The 17,988-nt window shown below is 38.3% G+C and overlaps 1 protein-coding gene across 7 annotated transcripts in view; it reads left to right on the top strand.

Annotated features, from left to right (window-relative positions):
• Nucleotides 1-17,988, top strand: part of GK (glycerol kinase) — a 78,224-nt gene that overhangs the window by 27,372 nt on the left and 32,864 nt on the right. For 4 of the 7 annotated variants that reach the window (XM_012807598.2, XM_012807599.2, XM_012807600.2 and 1 more), the window contains exons 5-9: nt 6,883-6,966; nt 10,303-10,379; nt 13,134-13,271; nt 15,892-16,001; nt 16,465-16,531. In XM_012807598.2, the coding sequence (XP_012663052.1) occupies nt 6,883-6,966; nt 10,303-10,379; nt 13,134-13,271; nt 15,892-16,001; nt 16,465-16,531 (476 nt within the window). The remainder of the gene's footprint in view (nt 1-6,882; nt 6,967-10,302; nt 10,380-13,133; nt 13,272-15,891; nt 16,002-16,464; nt 16,532-17,988) is intronic. The other 3 variants (XM_012807602.2, XM_003793741.3, XM_012807603.2) reach the window with 1 other exon arrangement.

Here is a 17,988-nt window from a genome sequence, read left to right as displayed (position 1 = left end):
TCAGACAGAAGGAAAATGCTCTCAGATAGAAATTTGGCAGGAAGGAAGGAACTTGGAGCCCTAGAAAAAGGGTGAAAGTGTAGGTTAATCTCAATGAATTTTGCTGTATAAAGCAATAATGTATTGTGATGTTTAAAATATATTAAGAATGAAAAATACATGGTAACATTAGTAAATGAAAGGAATTTGGGGTAAATGAGGTAAAAGTGTTTGAGGTCCTTGTATCATCAAGGATATGCGCCACAGTAAAAGAAGACTAAAATATAATTAACAAGCTTAAAAGGGGGGAAATGGAATAATTTTTAAAAAGAAGGCAAGAAAGGAAAAAGGGAATAGGAAACAGGAAGAAGGAAAGACAAATAGAAAGCATTTAAATCCAAATCTGTAAGTGGTTATATTAAAAAAGACAAGATTCTTCTATCCACAGTAGAAACTAGCAAAGGAGCAATTGAAATTGCTGGTGAGTTGACGGGATTAGTGCAGTGACAACAAAGAGAAGGCAATCTGGCAAGACCTTTCAGAGGAAAGATAGAACCTGTATGTGTACACTTTGGATACAGCATAAGGATGAGGGAAAAATACAACAAGGCTGCAAGATTTTCAGCCTGAGAGAAGAGCTGGAATTTAAGGGGTGCCAACCGGGGGTGGGGACAAGAATGGCTTTCTGTTTCAGATGAGAAGAGTATTGCACTTGTGATTAAAACTAATTCCTAGACAGTTAGAAATTAGATTGTTCCAAATGCAGACTTGAAAGTTAATAACCTAGACGTGATCATGTCAATGTATTATAGATGGATTCACTATAGGAATGAATATAAAATTAATTCAATGAAAGTTTCAGTGTCTTTGTATGTTCCAGGTTCTGTGATAAGTCGTGGCATTTAGTGACAAACCAGCAACACCTGCTGCCTGCCTTTGTGTCACAGAAGCTAAGGATAGGAATTTGGGACCTAGAAGGAGAAAGTGGGCTAGAAAATGAGGAGGAGTAATTAGCTAGGAAGAGAAACCACTAAGTAATGACAAGAATAGAGTCTGCCTCCAGTCTGTTTCATCCAGGAAAACACTAACGTGTCATATCTTCATATAGGTTCTAAGCTGAGAACATCTTACATCTTTAGCAGCTTTATGTTAAAGCAACACCTGGTAGGATGGGTGGAAACGGTTCAGATTTTCATATATATTTGTCTTTGAGCTTCTTTGGCTTTGTGTTTATCACAGACCATAGGTGCTGTACTTTTTTTTCTCTCTCAGTCTTAGTTTAGGCTGCTACAAAAATACCATACACCAGGTGGCTTAGAAGAAATTTATTTCTCACCATTCTGGAGGCTGGGAATTCAAAAGGAAGGGTTGCGCAGATTTGGTGCCTACCTGCTTCCTGGTTTGCAGAGGACCATCTTCTCATCCTCCTAGGGTGGAAAGCAGAGAGAAAAAAAGCATGCTCCCTCCTGTCTTTTTATAATGACACTAATTGTATTGGTGAGGTCTCTGCCCTGATGACTTAATTACCTCCCAAAGAGCCCATCTCCTGATCCTATCACATTAGGCGTCAAGATTTAGACAGGAAATTGGGGTGGGGGGGGACACAAACATTCAGTCCATAGCATTGTCTTTACGTGTTTTCTTCCATCCTTCTCTCTCTCTCATGTGTCTCTGTCACTCTAGGCCTGTCCTTCTCATCTTCATTTTCCTCTGTCTTTACTTACCAAATTATATAACAGATGAGCAATATTTATTTCAAACAAACACATGAGAGAAACAGCCTATGTTTCTCTTTTTAAATGTTTTTCTTTTATCTGGCCTTCTTTGTTTATGGTTCAGAGGTACTTGATAAAGCAGTGAATTCATTCACCCGCATGAGAGTAACAGAAAAAATCAAGATAGGAGAATTTCAGAATACCACTGGTGGCTGTGGTGTAAGCTCAATGAAGAAGTTGAACACTGAAAAAGGTTGTTCTTGCTCACAATACAGATGCGTTTACTGACATCGTTTCTAACAGATACAGTTGTAAGCATAGAAAAATGGGTCTGTTGAGGCACAGATGGCTTGTTTTAGAAGTTCCAAATATTTTTAGAATGTATGTGTTACTTCTGTGATCTGCGAGGTAAACATTAGTGTGGTATCTAAAATGGGGAAGTGTCACTTTGCATCACTGCTTCCTAACCACTGTGCAATGACACAGCCATATATTATGATGACCTCATTGGTGGATTGGCGAGAGCTTTTTGGACCTTTGGCTTCCCTTGCCTCTCTTCAGTTATCCTCATCCCCATGATACTTTTGTCCCTCCTTTTTAGCATTATCGTCATCAATGTGCCTTTTGGAAGAGTTCCCTCCACCCACATATTTTCATTCCCAAACCAGCTTTAATAGGGGTCTGTGTAACTGGCTGTCCTCTAAGTATTATTGAAAAACATTTAAATTTACAAATAAAACTGAAAAAGAAGCACAGAACTACCAATGTGGTTCAAATGTGGAGTGGGGGAAGGCTTGAATGACTGATAGTATGTTTACAACACATTTCCCTGTTGCTGCCAGGGAAATGTTCAGTCCTAACTAGAATGGCCCAAGTGTTTTCTCTCTTATTGGCCAGTTTTGGTCACTCATGACAGCAGCCGATTGGTATGCATGGAAAGCCTAGTTGGATATGACCCTCATTCTGATGGCTTTCTATAGACTGTAATTCATGATTTAATATAAAAGGACCATTGGTAATAAGTACTAATCCAGTGAAGCAAGAGTCACTGATATGGCTGGGCATGGTGGCTCACGCCTATAATTCTAGCACTCTGGGAGGCCCAGGCCAGGTGGACTGCTTGTGCTCACGAGTACAAGACCAGCCTGAGCAAAATCGAGACCCTGTCTCTACTAAAAATAGAAAAACTAAGGCAAGAGGATCGCTTGAGCCTGAGTTGCAGGTTGCTGTGACCTATGATACCACGGCAGTCTACCCAGGGCAACAGCTTGAGACTGTCTAAAAAAAAAATTTTTTTTTAATCACTAATTTAAGATTTTTAGTATATTTTATAAAAACCCACAAAAATCATTTGTCTCTGAAAACTATTTTCCTTATTTAAATGATATTATAAACTTTTTTTCCTAAGATGTTTAATTTATTTATTTATTTATTTATTTTGTAGTTTTTGGCTGGGACTGGGTTTGAACCCGCCGCCTCCAACATATGGGACCGGGGCCCTACCCTTTTGAGCCACAGGCGCCACCCTAAGATTTGAATTTAAAATTCCCTATGACACCTAACTCTTTTTTTTTTTTTTTTTTTGAGACAGAGCCTCAAGCTGTACCCCTGGGTAGAGTGCCGTGGCATTACAGCTCACAGCAACCTCCAACTCCTGGGCTCAAGCGAGTCTCCTGCCTCCGCCTCCCAAGTAGCTGGGACTACAGGCGCCCGCCACAACGCCCGGCTATTTTTTGGTTGCAGCCGTCATTGTTATTTGGCAGGCGGGGGCTGGATTCGAACCCGCCAGCTTAGGTGTACGTGGCTGGCGCCTTAGCCGGTTGAGCTATAGGTGCCGAGCCGACACCTAACTCTTTATGCAAAGTATTGCACATTTAAACATTGGTCATCCTTTTTACCTAATATACTGATTAATGCTGGGCCAGTGATTAAACATATGTGATCCTCTGTTGAGATCCGAAGGAACTTGGCACTCAGTCCTTTTATTTTATTTTTTATTTTTTTGCAGTTTTTCTTGGCCCAGGCTGGGTTTGAACCCACCACCTCCGGTATATGGGGCTGGCACCCTACTCCTTTAAGCCACAGGCACTGCCCAGCACTCAGTCCTTTTACCTTTTCTGGAATGGGTCATGTTTCAAGAAATCAGCATGAAAGAAAACCAAAGATGACAAACCACCTAAAACTTACAAGCATCCTTGAGCTTAAACAATAAAAGTATTTTTTTAATATTATTTCTTTGGAAGGAAGTAGCTTTTTTACTTTTTTAAAATCTAGAGTATTCACTTTATCAAGATCTACTTATTTTCCATTATCAAGTCTTTTATGACAAGGTTCTTTGAAAGCCTTATACCTCCTTTAATCCTGGGCAAGGAAATATTGCTGTATTTTGCAGTGATTGAATTTTTCAGCTCTGGCTAATACACATAAAAAGAAACCAACTTAAATTTCAACTTTGAGGTTTCCAATCTTTAATATTTCTTTTTTTTTATCCCATTTAAGACTCTATCATAGAGGTTTAATTCTGGTTTCAGATTCAGGGTTCAAATTCTGGCTTTTCCACTTTTTACTATTCCATACCTGTTCCCTAGACAGTTAAACTGGGGAGATTAAAAGTATGAACCCAGAGGCTTGAGGTGAATATCAGTGAGTTAATATAAGATCTGACAAGTTCACAAACTCATCTAGAAAAAGTGCTATATACCTTACTGCTGAATATCACTATGCTCACCTTTGAAATATTCCCCTTAGGAAGCTATGTACTTTTGAATTGCTTCAAAGGGTGGTCTAGGCACTGGCGTCTGTGTATAGCTTCCCGAGTGGAGGACTTTGAAGGACCATAGTGATATTCAGCAATGAGGCATGTAGCACTTGTTCTAGTGTGAGTTCGCAACTTTAATCATCTGACCTCTTACATAGAGGATACTTAAAACAGTGCCAGGTGGACTATAAGCTTTCAGTAAGCGTTAACCATGGCCACTGTTCTGAATTGGCTGATAGCCTTTTTAATCCAATAGTAACAGGTGAAATAATTGGTTTATACATGACAAGCATTCCTAGGGGAAGTACACTACCTGCCTGGGGTCACCTACAGTCAGATCAGTCATTGGCATTTTTACACCTAAGAGCCAACATAGGTTTGAGCCTCCACCTTTTGTCATATGTATGTATGTGTTTGTGTGTGCGCCTGCCTGTGTGCACACATGTGTGTATGAAGGAAATGGGTTTTAACTTAATCCTTCCTTCCCTACTCTCCAGTTTTCTTTTGGCCCCACCTGTTTCTGAAAATGTCATCAGATGATGGGCAGTCATCAGTATACTCTCTTCCTCTTTGCAGACAGCCCTTTACTATACAGCTTATTAATAGCTTAACTTTTGGCAAATGGTAAAACCTAGCAATTAAATCTGTTTTACTATTACTTTCTCTCTCATGGGGGAACAACCCAATAACACCTTGCATAACTGTCAGCAGTCCCCTGCTTAGGATGTGTTCCATAACCTGGAGTGTCACCTTCATCTCACTTCCTATCACCCTAGAAGTTCCTCATAACAAATTATCTCAGAGGAGATTTATTTTATTTTTTTGAGATAGTCTCGCTTTGTCATCCTTAGTAGAGTGCTGTGGCATCACAACTTACAGCAACCTCTTAGGCTCAAGCAATTCTCTTGCTTCAGCCTCCTAAGTAGCTGGGACCACAGGTGCCCACCACAACACCCAGATATTTTTAGAGATGGGTCTTGCTGTTGCTCACGCTGCTCTGGAACTCCTAAGCTCAAGTAGTCCATCCACTTTGGCCTCCTCGAGTGCTAGGATTACAGGCATGAGCCACCGCGCCCGGCCTCAAAGGAGATTTATTATTTGCTTTGGTTTCTAGTTAAGTGGAAATAATTTAGATGATCTCTGTTGGGTTTTTTTGTTTAGATTTTATTTTGTTTCTTAGATGCTTTTTCCTTATGTTGTTACAACTAATCAAAAATTATGCAAATTTGTGAAGTTTTATTCTAAATAGTCTAAAAATAATTTTTTTCCTCTGTCTAACCTTGATGCATGAAGATTGAAGTGACTACATTTCTCTTCATTCCGAAAAGGTTCTTTTTTTTATTTTCACTCTGTTACCCTGGGGAGAGTGCCATGGCACAGCAACCTCAAACTCTTGGGCTCAAGAGATGCCATTGCCTCAGCCTCCCAAGTAGGTGGGACTACAGGCACCCATCACCATGCCCAACTAGTTTTTTTTTTTTTTTCTATTTTTATTAGAGACAGGGTCTTACTCTGGTACAGGCTGGTCTCAAACTCCTGACCTCAAGCAATCCACCTGCCTCAGCTTCCCAGAGTGCTGAGATTTACAGGCATGAGCCACCACGCCTGGCCCTGGCCCAAAGCTTTTTTGTTTTTGTTTTTGTTTTTCAAAACAAACTAAATCTATTATACATTTAGATGTGACTTTGTTGAACACAAGTGAGTTTCAGATCATCCAGGTTTTTTTTTTAACCTATTCATTTGATGGTCTGGGCAATTTAATTTCAATGTATTCAATGTACCTTGGTGTGGGTATGGGACATGCCTTCTAGAAGCAGGTTGTATAGTGTTTTGGATTCCCAAACATCTATTTTCCTTTTTTTGTTTTTTCCCTAATGGCTTTGGAAGTTAGCAGTTCCTTGTTCCCTCTAGAAGTGTTGTCCCTTTACCTTTAACCACCCTACTAGGAAAGTGCTTTCTTGAGGCCCTGACCTCCCAAAGCAGCCATTTCAGGTCTTGCTGCAGATGGCCACAACAGAGATTATAGCATGCTCCTTCTCATTCCTTTCTAGCAACCCCTGGGTTGCGCTCCCTCAGTACATCACACATCATTTCAGTTTAGTGGTGAAGTGAGCAGTCAGTAGCCAACTAAGCCACTTTTCTAATTATAATGCATGTAGTAGGCGAGAGTCATCCTGAAGCAAGAAGCAGGTATTTACCTGTTCTTCATCCAAGTGGAAATACTATTGAACTAGAAATTCAAACTGGACTTCTTTTGTTCCCCTTCTGCTCCATGTCTCTTCCTTTTCTTTTTCTACACTCAAATGTGTAGAAAAATACTCACTCTGATGAACTTGCCCAAGTGATCTACCATGTCCTAAGTGGTCAACAGGGGACCTTGAATCTGGCCATCTCTAGCATGAATTGCCCTTATTTCTCCTAATGCTCCAGCTGCTCCAGTTTCTCCTGGCCCTTCAGTTCCAGTTGGCGTTGTTCCCTCTGGCTCTTCAGTTCCAGCTGCTGGTACTTCCTCAGGTATTGGTGTTCTGGCTGTTGTTCACTTTCCCGCCTTCCAACTCGGACATGTTGGGAGAAATTGACTGCTGCCACTGGATCTCAATCTATCACTTCTTTTGATTGTTCTCAGAAATTACCAACGTGAGTGGCTTAAGCCCTCCAGCTTGGGGTCTTCTCTTTGGCTTTTGGTCTCTTCTTCTGCAAATCTAATTCTGCCATCTTAGCTTCTTTAATGAGTTTTCTAATTTGTTGTTCTTAATTCCATTAATTTTGAGCATTTGTGAATTGCTTGGTAGTGTACCAACCACTGACATTTTTCTCCTTGGCAGTTTTACTAATTAATTTCATGTATTCTAATTGCCTTAGTCTTTGGCTGTAAAAACAAAGTAAATGTTGTGACAGCCTTCTGTGATCATTGAACAACAGAAGGAGAAGAATTTTAGAGACCAACTAGTTCACCCTCCTTAATTTATATTTAGGAAAACCACACCAAGAAAGATAAAAGAGTTGCCTAAGTCACATAGCTTGTTGGTGGCAAAGCCAAATATAGAACTTTGGTTTCCTGATATCACATCCAGTGTTGTTATTCGTTGTGGTAAAGATATAACTCCATGGATACCACTGTTGTCAGTCATAACTGTAAACTTTTAATTGAATAATAAGGTGCCCAGTTACCTAAGTTGTCCTTGTCAAGGAGTCATAGGGTTATAGAGCCATTGGGACTCAGGGAGTGACCTGATTGTCATTTTTTGATTTGTTTTTAAGTAAATGATCAGAATATACCTAATATCCTAAAGAACATGCACGTCTTAGAAAAGATGTTTTCATGTTTTAGTATTATACTAAATAACTCGGGGTACTTTTGCTAGACCTTTGACCAGAATCCTGCAAGATAGTGCCTGGATGTGTGATTTCAAAGTTTTCCAGTTAGTTCTGATGTGCTTTCCAAGTAAAAACCACTGCTGTAGAGTCTAGCAGTGTTTCTCAAAGTGGGGCCACCACTTTCAAATAACAGATCTCTGGTCCCCATTCCCAGATCTACTATTCCAGAATTTCTGGGAACAGGGCCTACCTTTAATCTCCTGAGTGACTGTTATGTCCATTAAAATATGAAAAAGCACTGGTCTAGAAGGGTTTAAGTCATTAAACAAAAAGCCTAGAGCAGTGGCTTTCAAATGTATTTGTTCACGTCCCTTAGTGAGAAATATATTTTACATCATGATTCAGCAAATCCGTATAACTAAAACAAACATTTCGCAAATCAATATTTATCTTGCCAAGTGCACTGAACTCTATATTTTCCATTCCAATTCATCCTATTTCATTTTGTTTAAAGTAGCTAATCAAAACTCACTAAATTGATTTATAAACTCATAGTTCACTGCAGTTTTAAACACTGAGGATTGAGATATGCTTGGTAATTCTACCTGTCACAGATTTAAAACTTTTCTAATTGCACTTTTTCCAATTCTCCTGTTAAGCCTGTAACACCTCCTAGGGCTGCTTATAGGTTGCCTATATAACATAGGTCCACTTTGGTCACAGTCATACAGTACTGCCACTGTGTAAAAAGTGTATTGCTGTTGGTTCCTGGACATGGGAGATATTGCCACCTCCACAATGGTATCACTAATGGCTTGCATCAATCACAGTGTAAATAATAGAAATCTCAACCTCAACTAAATGAAGTTTTTTCATTTGAAAAAAGGAAATTTTTTTGCTCATGGAACCAGTGATCCAAGGGAAGCTTAGTTCAGGTGCTATTTGGTTCTGCACTCAGTGCCACTTGCATCCCCCCTCAAATCTGCCTTTCCTGGGATGGCTTCTGCTATGGCAGATTCAGCTCTCCCTTCACGGGGGCAGCAGGCCCCAAGCCACACACTGCCAAGCTCAGCTGAGAAGAGGGAATCGTGCAGACTGAGCACAAATCTCAATCGGGCTATTTGAGCACATACACTCTCCTGAACCAGTCACTGAAGTTCAGACCCAATCCTGGAGCTAGGAGTAGGATCAAATTGGAGGAAAATCCTGTGGCCGAAGATGAGGGAAAGCTGATTTCCTAAAGAGAATTTGAAATACTGCTCCAAGATGCAGGACTACTAGATCCTGAGCAGCAAATGCAGATGTCATCTATAGGCCAGCTATTTTCAGGGCCTTTTTCTTCCTCCTCCTACTTTCTTGGTTGCGATGCATCTTTCCTTGCTGCTTTTCATACCTATGGAAACTGCTATCTTGTCCTAAAGTCCCTGATTTAAATCTCATGGGAGGTAGCCACTGTCAAAAGCAAATATTTCCTCCAGGGAAATGACAGTTTAAATAATTAGAAAGAATTGATTAAAATTTACTGAAGGAAAGAAAGACCTGGTTTACAAATGAAGAGAACAGAATAATATAGTTAGGAATGAATCAAAGTAAACAATTACTGCCAACATTCAAATGTGTAGTGGGAAAGCTTGTATAATCTTCCCTGGAGACCTTTAAATAGACCACAGGCTTCAGTTTTTACTGGAGGCATCTGAGCACAGTGTCCTAAAAAGTATCAAATGACCACTAATAGATTAAAAGTTATACAAATTATATACAAAACTTAAATCTGACAACTAAAGCTCAGCTGACTCTTATCAATGACCTTACACAATTGCTTTATGTACCATTTAAGGTTTTCTTTCTCTCAAGCCTTCTATCATGAAGTAAAACAGAAATACTTTCTACTAGGGGATCAGAAAGTGGATGATAACTATGTTGATTGAAAATGGAGATGTTTGTGCACCAATCCAGCACAGAGAAAAAGAATGGTGACTTTAAAAAAAAATTATTTCAACGATTTGGGGTCTAGTGTACTTTGAAAGATTTTAATATAAATAAATATTTTATACATGTGAGACTAAATCTTTTGTTCCCTTAATAATAGGATCGTGTTCTCTACTTTGTTTTTGTCACAAATTGCTCCCACATTTTTTAAGATACACACGTTATACATGATATAGTGATCCTCGGCTGTGGATTTGATGCTGGCAACTAGCCTGCTTAGCTTTTAGATCTTGTGTGCTTAGGAAATCCATATTCCAATTTTTTTTCTATAAAAAATATAAGATAAGTGCCCTAAGGTTTGTATTGTTCTCCTAACTTGGTCTGTAATTTTGCATATAAAAGCTTTAAATTCTCTCTTGTAAATTTATTCTCTTCTAACAATATGTTCATTCATTTCTAATTTTCTAATTTCTGTCTCTCGAAAGCTATAGCATTTGAATTGCTTATAGAAACTAATCAGTCTCCTATCCTTGACAGTGATTTCATTAAGTTCTTATTTTTTAATGATGTTTTTCATATGTATTATTATATTTTGATCTCTAGTATGGCTTGATCTAAGAACCCAGTCTACCGTCGAGGCTCTTAGTAAAAGAATTCCAGGAAATAATAACTTTGTCAAGGTAAGAAATCTCATCAACAGTATTATATAAGAGTGTTTGTTTAAAATAAAAATTTGCAGATTTCATCAAAAAGACCATCTAGGCCTCGCATCTATGGCATAATAATTATTTCATACAATTAAGAGAATATTTTCCTCAGATAATTGAGGTCAACTCAAGTCTTTACCTTCCTATCTTTCTTGTCCTGTAGTATGTTAGAACAATAGTACCCCAATATTGACCCCTGACTCAACTATGCTTTCCAAATCCATCCCTATTGCCTTCTACAATAATTTATTGTAGAAAATTATTCCAAATCCATCCCTATTGCTTTCTTCTCTAGAAGAAAGTCCTAGGTGCTTTTGAGTTTTTAGGCATCTGAATGCAGGGAGAGAGAGAGTAGAAGATGCTCTAGCCTTTTATTGAACTCCTCTTCCACTTTCTTCATATGAAGAAGGGTAGTAAAAATTGCCTAGTTTTCAATCCTTATTTACATCTCTCTTCAGATAAAGGAAGGAAGAGAGAATTTTTGAAATGGGCAAGGCATTTTTCTTAACAAGGTCAAGGCCAGGTTCTTCTAGTATCCAAAAGAAAGTTCCCTTTATCTGGTGGGCTTTTTTTTTTTTTTTTTTGCTTTCTTTCTTTCTTTCCAGTTTATCTCTTTTTAATTTGTCGGTGGGACTCATGGCATTTTAGGCCTTGGTTCTGAAACTAGTATTTAAATCCTATTAATTGTCACAATCTAAGAAACCATTCCATGCTCCCCATCCCACCCCAACGACTTCAGGCATGTCCTAAATAAGCCATTTCCTATTCTGTTGTCTTTGTGATCCTGCCTCTCCATCACCCCGATCTCCAGCTAGACTCTTCTTCAAGGGACACGTGTTTTTCACTATGATGCCATTTCAGACAACTTTTACACTTTCTACCTATATCATGAAAATAAGATATTATATACTACCTCATTTTGGCTTTGTGGGATCTTCTCAGGTTATCCTATGGGATAATCTTTGGTCATTCAAATCAAATAAGAATATTTTCATAGGCTCAGCACTCGTAGCACAATGGTTACAGCACCAGCCACATGCACTGAGGCTAGCAGGTTCGAACCCAGCCCAGGCCAGCCAAATAACCATGACAGCTGCAACAAAAAAGAAAAAAATAATCAGACATTGCAGTGGGCGCCTGTGGTCCCAGCTACTTGGGAGGCTGAGACAAGAGAATCGCTTGAACCCAAGAGTTGGAGGTTGCTGTGAGCTGTGATGTTATGGCACTCTACTGAGGGTGACATAGTGAGACTCTGTCTTAAAAAAAAAAAAGAAGAATATTTTCAGAAATCAATTCCTTCCATTACTTTTGAGCATTGATTCTTTTAATTTTTCTAGGAAAGCTATAAACCCTTGAGTTAAGATTCTTAACGTATAGGTTGCATTACATTTTTAAATCCTTTAGTTTGAGTTTTCTTACAAAACATACTCATGTGAGATAAGAAGGAAAAAAGCACCACTATCTGGAGGTAAGCAATAAATGGGAATAGGAATCAAGGAGGGAAAATAGTTGCATTATTTTTGTATATGTATTTTCTTAACCATTTAACTTTAAACATCCTTTACAAATAAATTTAATATTTAATATATCAGCACAAATAAGAGCTAGACATGACCTAGTCTCAAGAGAGATTGATAAGCTGACACGTGTTTTATTTTTACCCTTTAACCTTTATTAGGTCCACATTCCCTTTGTTCAGTGTATTTGCTGAATTTAGGCAGCTGCTTTTTTACATAGAGCAACTCTGGGTTGCTTTAATCTGGCATGTCTTTGAGCTCTACTTTACCTTCCACTAATTTTATATTACTTATTTGAATATGTTTGTGCATACACAAAAAAATGTATTATTGTTACTAAGTCTTACATGTTTGAAAACAAAATTTTCTGGTTACAGCCATTAGTTTGTGATTTGATATACTCTGATTTTTAATAGTTTGAATATCACTGTCATAGACTATAAAATAAACAGCAGCACTTTGGACTAGGCTTGTCATCCAATAGTAATTTATCAGAGAGCCAAGTGTCATAGCAGGTGCCTGGAATCCCAGCTACTCGGGAGGCTTGAGGCAGGAAGATAGCTTGAAGCCAGGAGTTTGAGGTTGCTTTGAGCTAGGCTAACACCACAGCAGTCTAGCCTGAGCAACAGAGTAAAACTCTATCTCAAAAAAGAAAGAAAGAGGGCGATGCCTGTGACTCAGTAGGTAGGGCGCTGGCCCCATATACTGAGGGTGGCAGGTTTGAACTCTGCCCGAGGCCAAACTGCAACAAAAAATAGTCAGGGATTGTGGCGGGCACCTGTAGTCCCAGCTACTCAGGAGGCTGAGGCAAGAGAATTGCCTAAGCCCAGGAGCTGGAGGTTGCTGTGAGCTATGATGCTACAACACTCTACCAAGGGCAACATAATGAGACTCTGTCTTAAAAAAAAAAAAAAGGGAAAAAGAAAGAAAGTTAACATCTGTGTTGTCACTACCTTAATTATAGGCCATTGTGTCATTTAATTTTCTCTTTACCTTGCGGCGCGTGGCTGCTCTTTGAACTGCAAACATATCAGCCTGATCTTTGTTCATGAGCGCACTTTTCTGAGGCAGGAGAAGTATTTTTATTCAGTAATACTATAGGATTGCCTTTAGGGCCATTAAATACTTTGTGATTTGTTGAATTCTTTGGTGGTTTTCTTTTAAACTGTTACAAATGTAATTTACTAACTGAACTTCATAACTGTTTTAGTCCAAGACAGGCCTTCCAATTAGCACTTACTTCAGTGCAGTGAAACTTCGTTGGATCCTTGACAATGTGAGACAAGTTCAAAAGGCTGTTGAAGAAAACAGAGCTCTTTTTGGGACCATTGATTCATGGCTTATTTGGGTATGTTTAAATACAATGTAGATATGGAGAATTTGTTTAAAAAAATGTTTAGACTGCCTTGCTTGATATTTTCTACTGACAGTTCCACCTTTTCAGTTTGTCGCATTCTTAAGAAAAACCACTGAAGAAACAACAGAACATTTCAGCTTTCAGTTGAGAGGCATTTTTGCCTACTTCCTTTTTATTTCTTCTTACCTTATTTCAGTGAAAATGGAGGATAATTGCTAAAACTATATATCTCATCTCTATTGTATTATCGTTAGGATAAGTACTTTAGGTAGCCTTTCTTTTTTGCCTGTTACACTTCTTTCCTACTAGCCATTTCTTAGAAGAAATAACTATTTAAAGCAGGTGTCCTCAAACTGCAGCCCACCAAGGACATTTATCCGGCTTGCCGGGTGTTTTTGCCACCGCTTCCTGTCCTGCTTAGCAGCTGACTCATCCCAGGGCCCACAGTCCAGCCCTCCAAAGGTCTGAGGGACAGCAAACTGGGCCCTGTTTAAAAAGTTTGAGGGCTCCATGCCTGTGGCTCAAGTGGCTAAGGCGCCAGCCATATACACCTAAGGTGGTGGGTTCGAATCCAGCCTGGGCCTGCCAAATAACAATGACAGCTGCAACCAAAAAATAGCCGGGCGTTGTGGCAGGCGCCTGTGGTCCCAGCTACTTGGGAGGTGGAGGCAGGGGACTCGCTTGAGCCCAGTAGTTGGAGGTTGCTGTGAGCTTTGATGCCACCGGCACTCTACCCAGGGGGACAGCTTGAGGCTCTGTCTCAAAAAAAAAAAAAGTTTGAGGACCCCTAATTTAACATAATAAAATGCCTAGGCTACTGTTACATGCGCCTTCAACATTACACAGCTATAATCAAGGTATAACATGAAACTAAATCATAATGGAAACTTTCGTTATAGAATCTTTTTGCTTAAGCTGAACATAAATGAGTAAAAACTAACCTTTCAAACACTTCAAAGATACATCTTTAAAGTACATGGCCATTGGTGGTAGTGTTGGTTTATCTGTCTCTCTCTCTTATGCGTTGTTATTTTTATTCTGGGCATTTGCCAGTGTTTCCCAAAGTAGAGAGAATAGTATAACGAACCTCCGTAACAGTGAGCCGGCTACAGCAATCACCAACCTACAGCCAATCTTGTGTCAGCTATACTCACAAACTTTTCTCCCCACAGATAATTTTAAACCAAATCCCAGACATATAAGTTCATTTGTAAATACTTCAGTAAGTATGTGATGATCTTTTTCAACATTCAAGGGCACGTTGTCCCTGTTGTCACTTTCTAGATCTACAGAGCAGGTCCTTCAGAACCACTACCAAGTAAGAAGCTCCTTCTCCTCCTCTCCCTGTACTTGGCCAGGGCAGGTTATGTTTTGTACGCATGGCCAGCTCTTTTCATGTGTGTCAGTCACAGTTGGATGAGTAGTTCTAACAATTGTCTTGAACCAGAAAAAGGCAGGATGTGGCAAATGTGAGCTGCAGGAGACTCAAAAGGAATACATTTTGGCTGTACACCAGGGGATGTGGCTTATCCACCTTTGTTTCTTTCTTACCTTGAAATTATTTCCACCTAAAGCAGTATTTTTCAACCTTTTTTATCTCATGGCACACTTGAACCTACAGTTTAACTTCCCTGACAACTTAAATTATGTTGATCCAAAAAAGAGTTTTTTTTTTAAAAAAAAAGAATATACATATGGTGCTTTGAATTCTTTCACAAATAATTTAATTAATGATCTTTAAAAATTTTCATGGCACACTCAAAATCGTCTCATGTCACACTGGTAGAAAAATCACTGACCAAAAGGAAGGCAGCCATGTTTCCAGTTCAGGTATTGACAGTATATATGAGAAAGAGCTTTTAAAACTCTGCTTTCAGGATATACGCTTGGGTGAATGCAGACATAGCCCGATACAAATTTTAGTATTCATTTTATTTCAGATTAATATAAGGGTACATACAATTAGGTTACATTATTTGCATTTGTTAGGAAAGTCCAAGAATAAAACAAATAGATAACAACAACATATGATTCTCTAAGATCCTTAATTTAAGAGCCAGACATTTCAATTTATTTCACCTTGCCAAATTGAATAAGACTCTGAGTTTTCCAGAGATAAAGGGATGAAAACAAAATGGATTATTTGTTCAACTTATCAAGCAACTAGAATTATTCTGACAGGGTAGCCATTAGTCACACATGGCTATACAGCACTTGAAATATGTACAGTCCGAATTGAAATATGCTATACATATGGAATATATACCAGATTTCAAAGACTTAATACAAAAAAGAAGGTAAAATGTCTCAGTAGTAATTTTTTATATTGGTTACATATTGAAAAGTTTGCATATATTGGATTAAACAAAATGTACAGTATTAAAGTTACTATCAACTGTTTCTTTGTGCTCTTTTACCGTAGCTAGTAGAAAATTTAAGATTACATATTTGGTTTATATTTTATTTCTGTTGGACACTGCTGAAAACTAGGTAACTTAAATGTTTCATCCTTTTGCTTTATATGCTCTGCTGCTGATTATGGCCCTTAACAATATACAGTTTAAGTTTCAAATAAGTACAAATTTAACCTTTTTTTAAAACTTCTATTTAGAGTTTGACAGGAGGAGTCAATGGAGGTGTCCATTGTACGGATGTAACAAATGCAAGTAGGACGATGCTTTTCAACATTCATTCCTTGGAATGGGATAAAGAGCTTTGCGAGTGAGTTGTGTTTTGCTTGAAATATAGTTTCCCAATACATTATCTATTTATAACCTAAATCCTACTGTTTTCAGATGTCACTGGAGCACCAAAATTTAGCTATTGATACTTCCCTGCAATATGAAGGTCTATGTTGTGTGTTTTCTAAAAAGGACTATTACTGCACATATCATAAGTAGGCCATGTTAATTATTCTTCGTGGAGGATTAGGATCTTTTACAAAAGTACTTTGGATTCTGTGTGCTTTTTAATTTTATTGTTTGGTAGCATACAGTTATAATGTTAAATATCCAAGCATATACAACTGTGTTCTGCTAGCTTCTATATTCATCACTATCTGACTTCATAATCAAATACATTCCTTTTCTAATTGTTAATTATATATTTTACATTTAAATACATATAAATGTTTCCAGATGTTTACTTAAAATAGTGTTAAATACTCAATCTTACTGTTTTTCAGATTTTTTGGAATTCCAATGGAAATTCTTCCAAATGTCCGGAGTTCTTCTGAGATCTATGGCCTAATGGTAAGAAAGAAAAAAAGTTTTTCATTTACACAAACCTTAGCTATTCAGAATTTAAAGTCATTGTGTAATGTTTTATTTATTTATTTATTTATTTTTGAGACAAAGTCACTTTGTCACCCTTAGTAGAGGTATAGTGCTGTGGTGTCATAGTTTACAGCAACCTCCAACTCTTGGACTCAAGTGATTCTCTTGACTCAGTCTCCCAAGTAGCTGGGACTATAGGCACCTGCTGTGATGCCTGGATATTTTTAAAGATGAGGTTTCATTCTGGCTCAGGCTGATCTTGAACCTGTGAGCTCAGGCAATCCACCCACCTCAGCCTCCCAGAGTGCTAGGATTACTACAGCTGTGAGCCACCACACCCGGCTCTAAAGCTGAATTTATAAAACAAAGATGGAAGACATGATTAAAAGGAAAGGCCGGGCATGATGACTCACACCTGTAATCCTAGCTCTCTGAGAGGCCGAGACGGGTAGTTTGCCTAAGCTCAGGAGTTCGAGACCAGCCTGAGCAAGAGTGAGACCCCCCCCATCTCTAATAAAAATAGAAAAACTAGCCAGGCGTTGTGGCAGGTGCATATAGTCCCACCTACTTGGGAGGCTGCAGCAAAAGGATCTTTGCAGCCCAAGAGTTTGAACTGAGCTATGACACCACGGCATTCTACTGAGGGCAACAAAATGAGACTCTGTCAAGGAAAAAAAAAAAAAAGAAACAATTTGGTATTTCTAAAGTAATTATATAAGTTAAAAACCTTTGAGTCCTTATTACCAATTGATTTTAGACCTTTAAACTTTGAGTAATTAAAGTATTAATGGGATAATCTAATGCCAGATGATGGCATGGAAATGTTTGAGCCAGTTTAGTCTTTCAATCCAAATATGAATAACGATTTAGTAGCTGTGATGTTTGTTTTTAATTAGAGGGGAACTCTTCACATTTTAGCGGTATTTTTGTTTCCTCTTCACATTCCATTTAGTGGAATCTCTGTTAATGGCCAAACTATTAGATTCTTAGTCCACCTAAACAAAATTTAGCAAAGAAATTAAAAGCAGAGTCTGTTTCTGATTTGGGGTTGCTAATTCAACTGGTTTCTCTATGGACATTTTTACTGTTGCTTTCATTGAAACCCAGAAAAAAAAGTAGTTTCATCAAAAACTGTGCTTAGCATCATTGAGAGTCTGTGGTTACATATCAGTAATGAAAACCTCTAGGAGGATTTGAACTGGTGTTTGAGCATAAAAATCTAGAATTTATGATAAAACTTTAGAGTTAATGACTACATTCTTTGAATAAAGCTTGAGCAAGAATGTTTAACTGTCTCACTTATAATAAAGCTTTTTAAGACAACATGAAATTTCTTACAGGAAGCATAGTCACTGCTTATCTATTAGAAAAAGTACTTCAGTGATTTCATAGTTGTGAACAAACTGACTTGGGTCAGGGAAAAAGAAATTATT

The sequence above is a fragment of the Otolemur garnettii genome, unplaced genomic scaffold, assembly GCF_000181295.1.
Source record: "Otolemur garnettii isolate 467f Iridium unplaced genomic scaffold, OtoGar3 scaffold00072, whole genome shotgun sequence".
NCBI lineage: Eukaryota > Metazoa > Chordata > Mammalia > Primates > Galagidae > Otolemur > Otolemur garnettii.
Note: the sequence above shows the minus strand (reverse complement) of the source record. Positions and strands in the feature narration are given on the sequence as shown.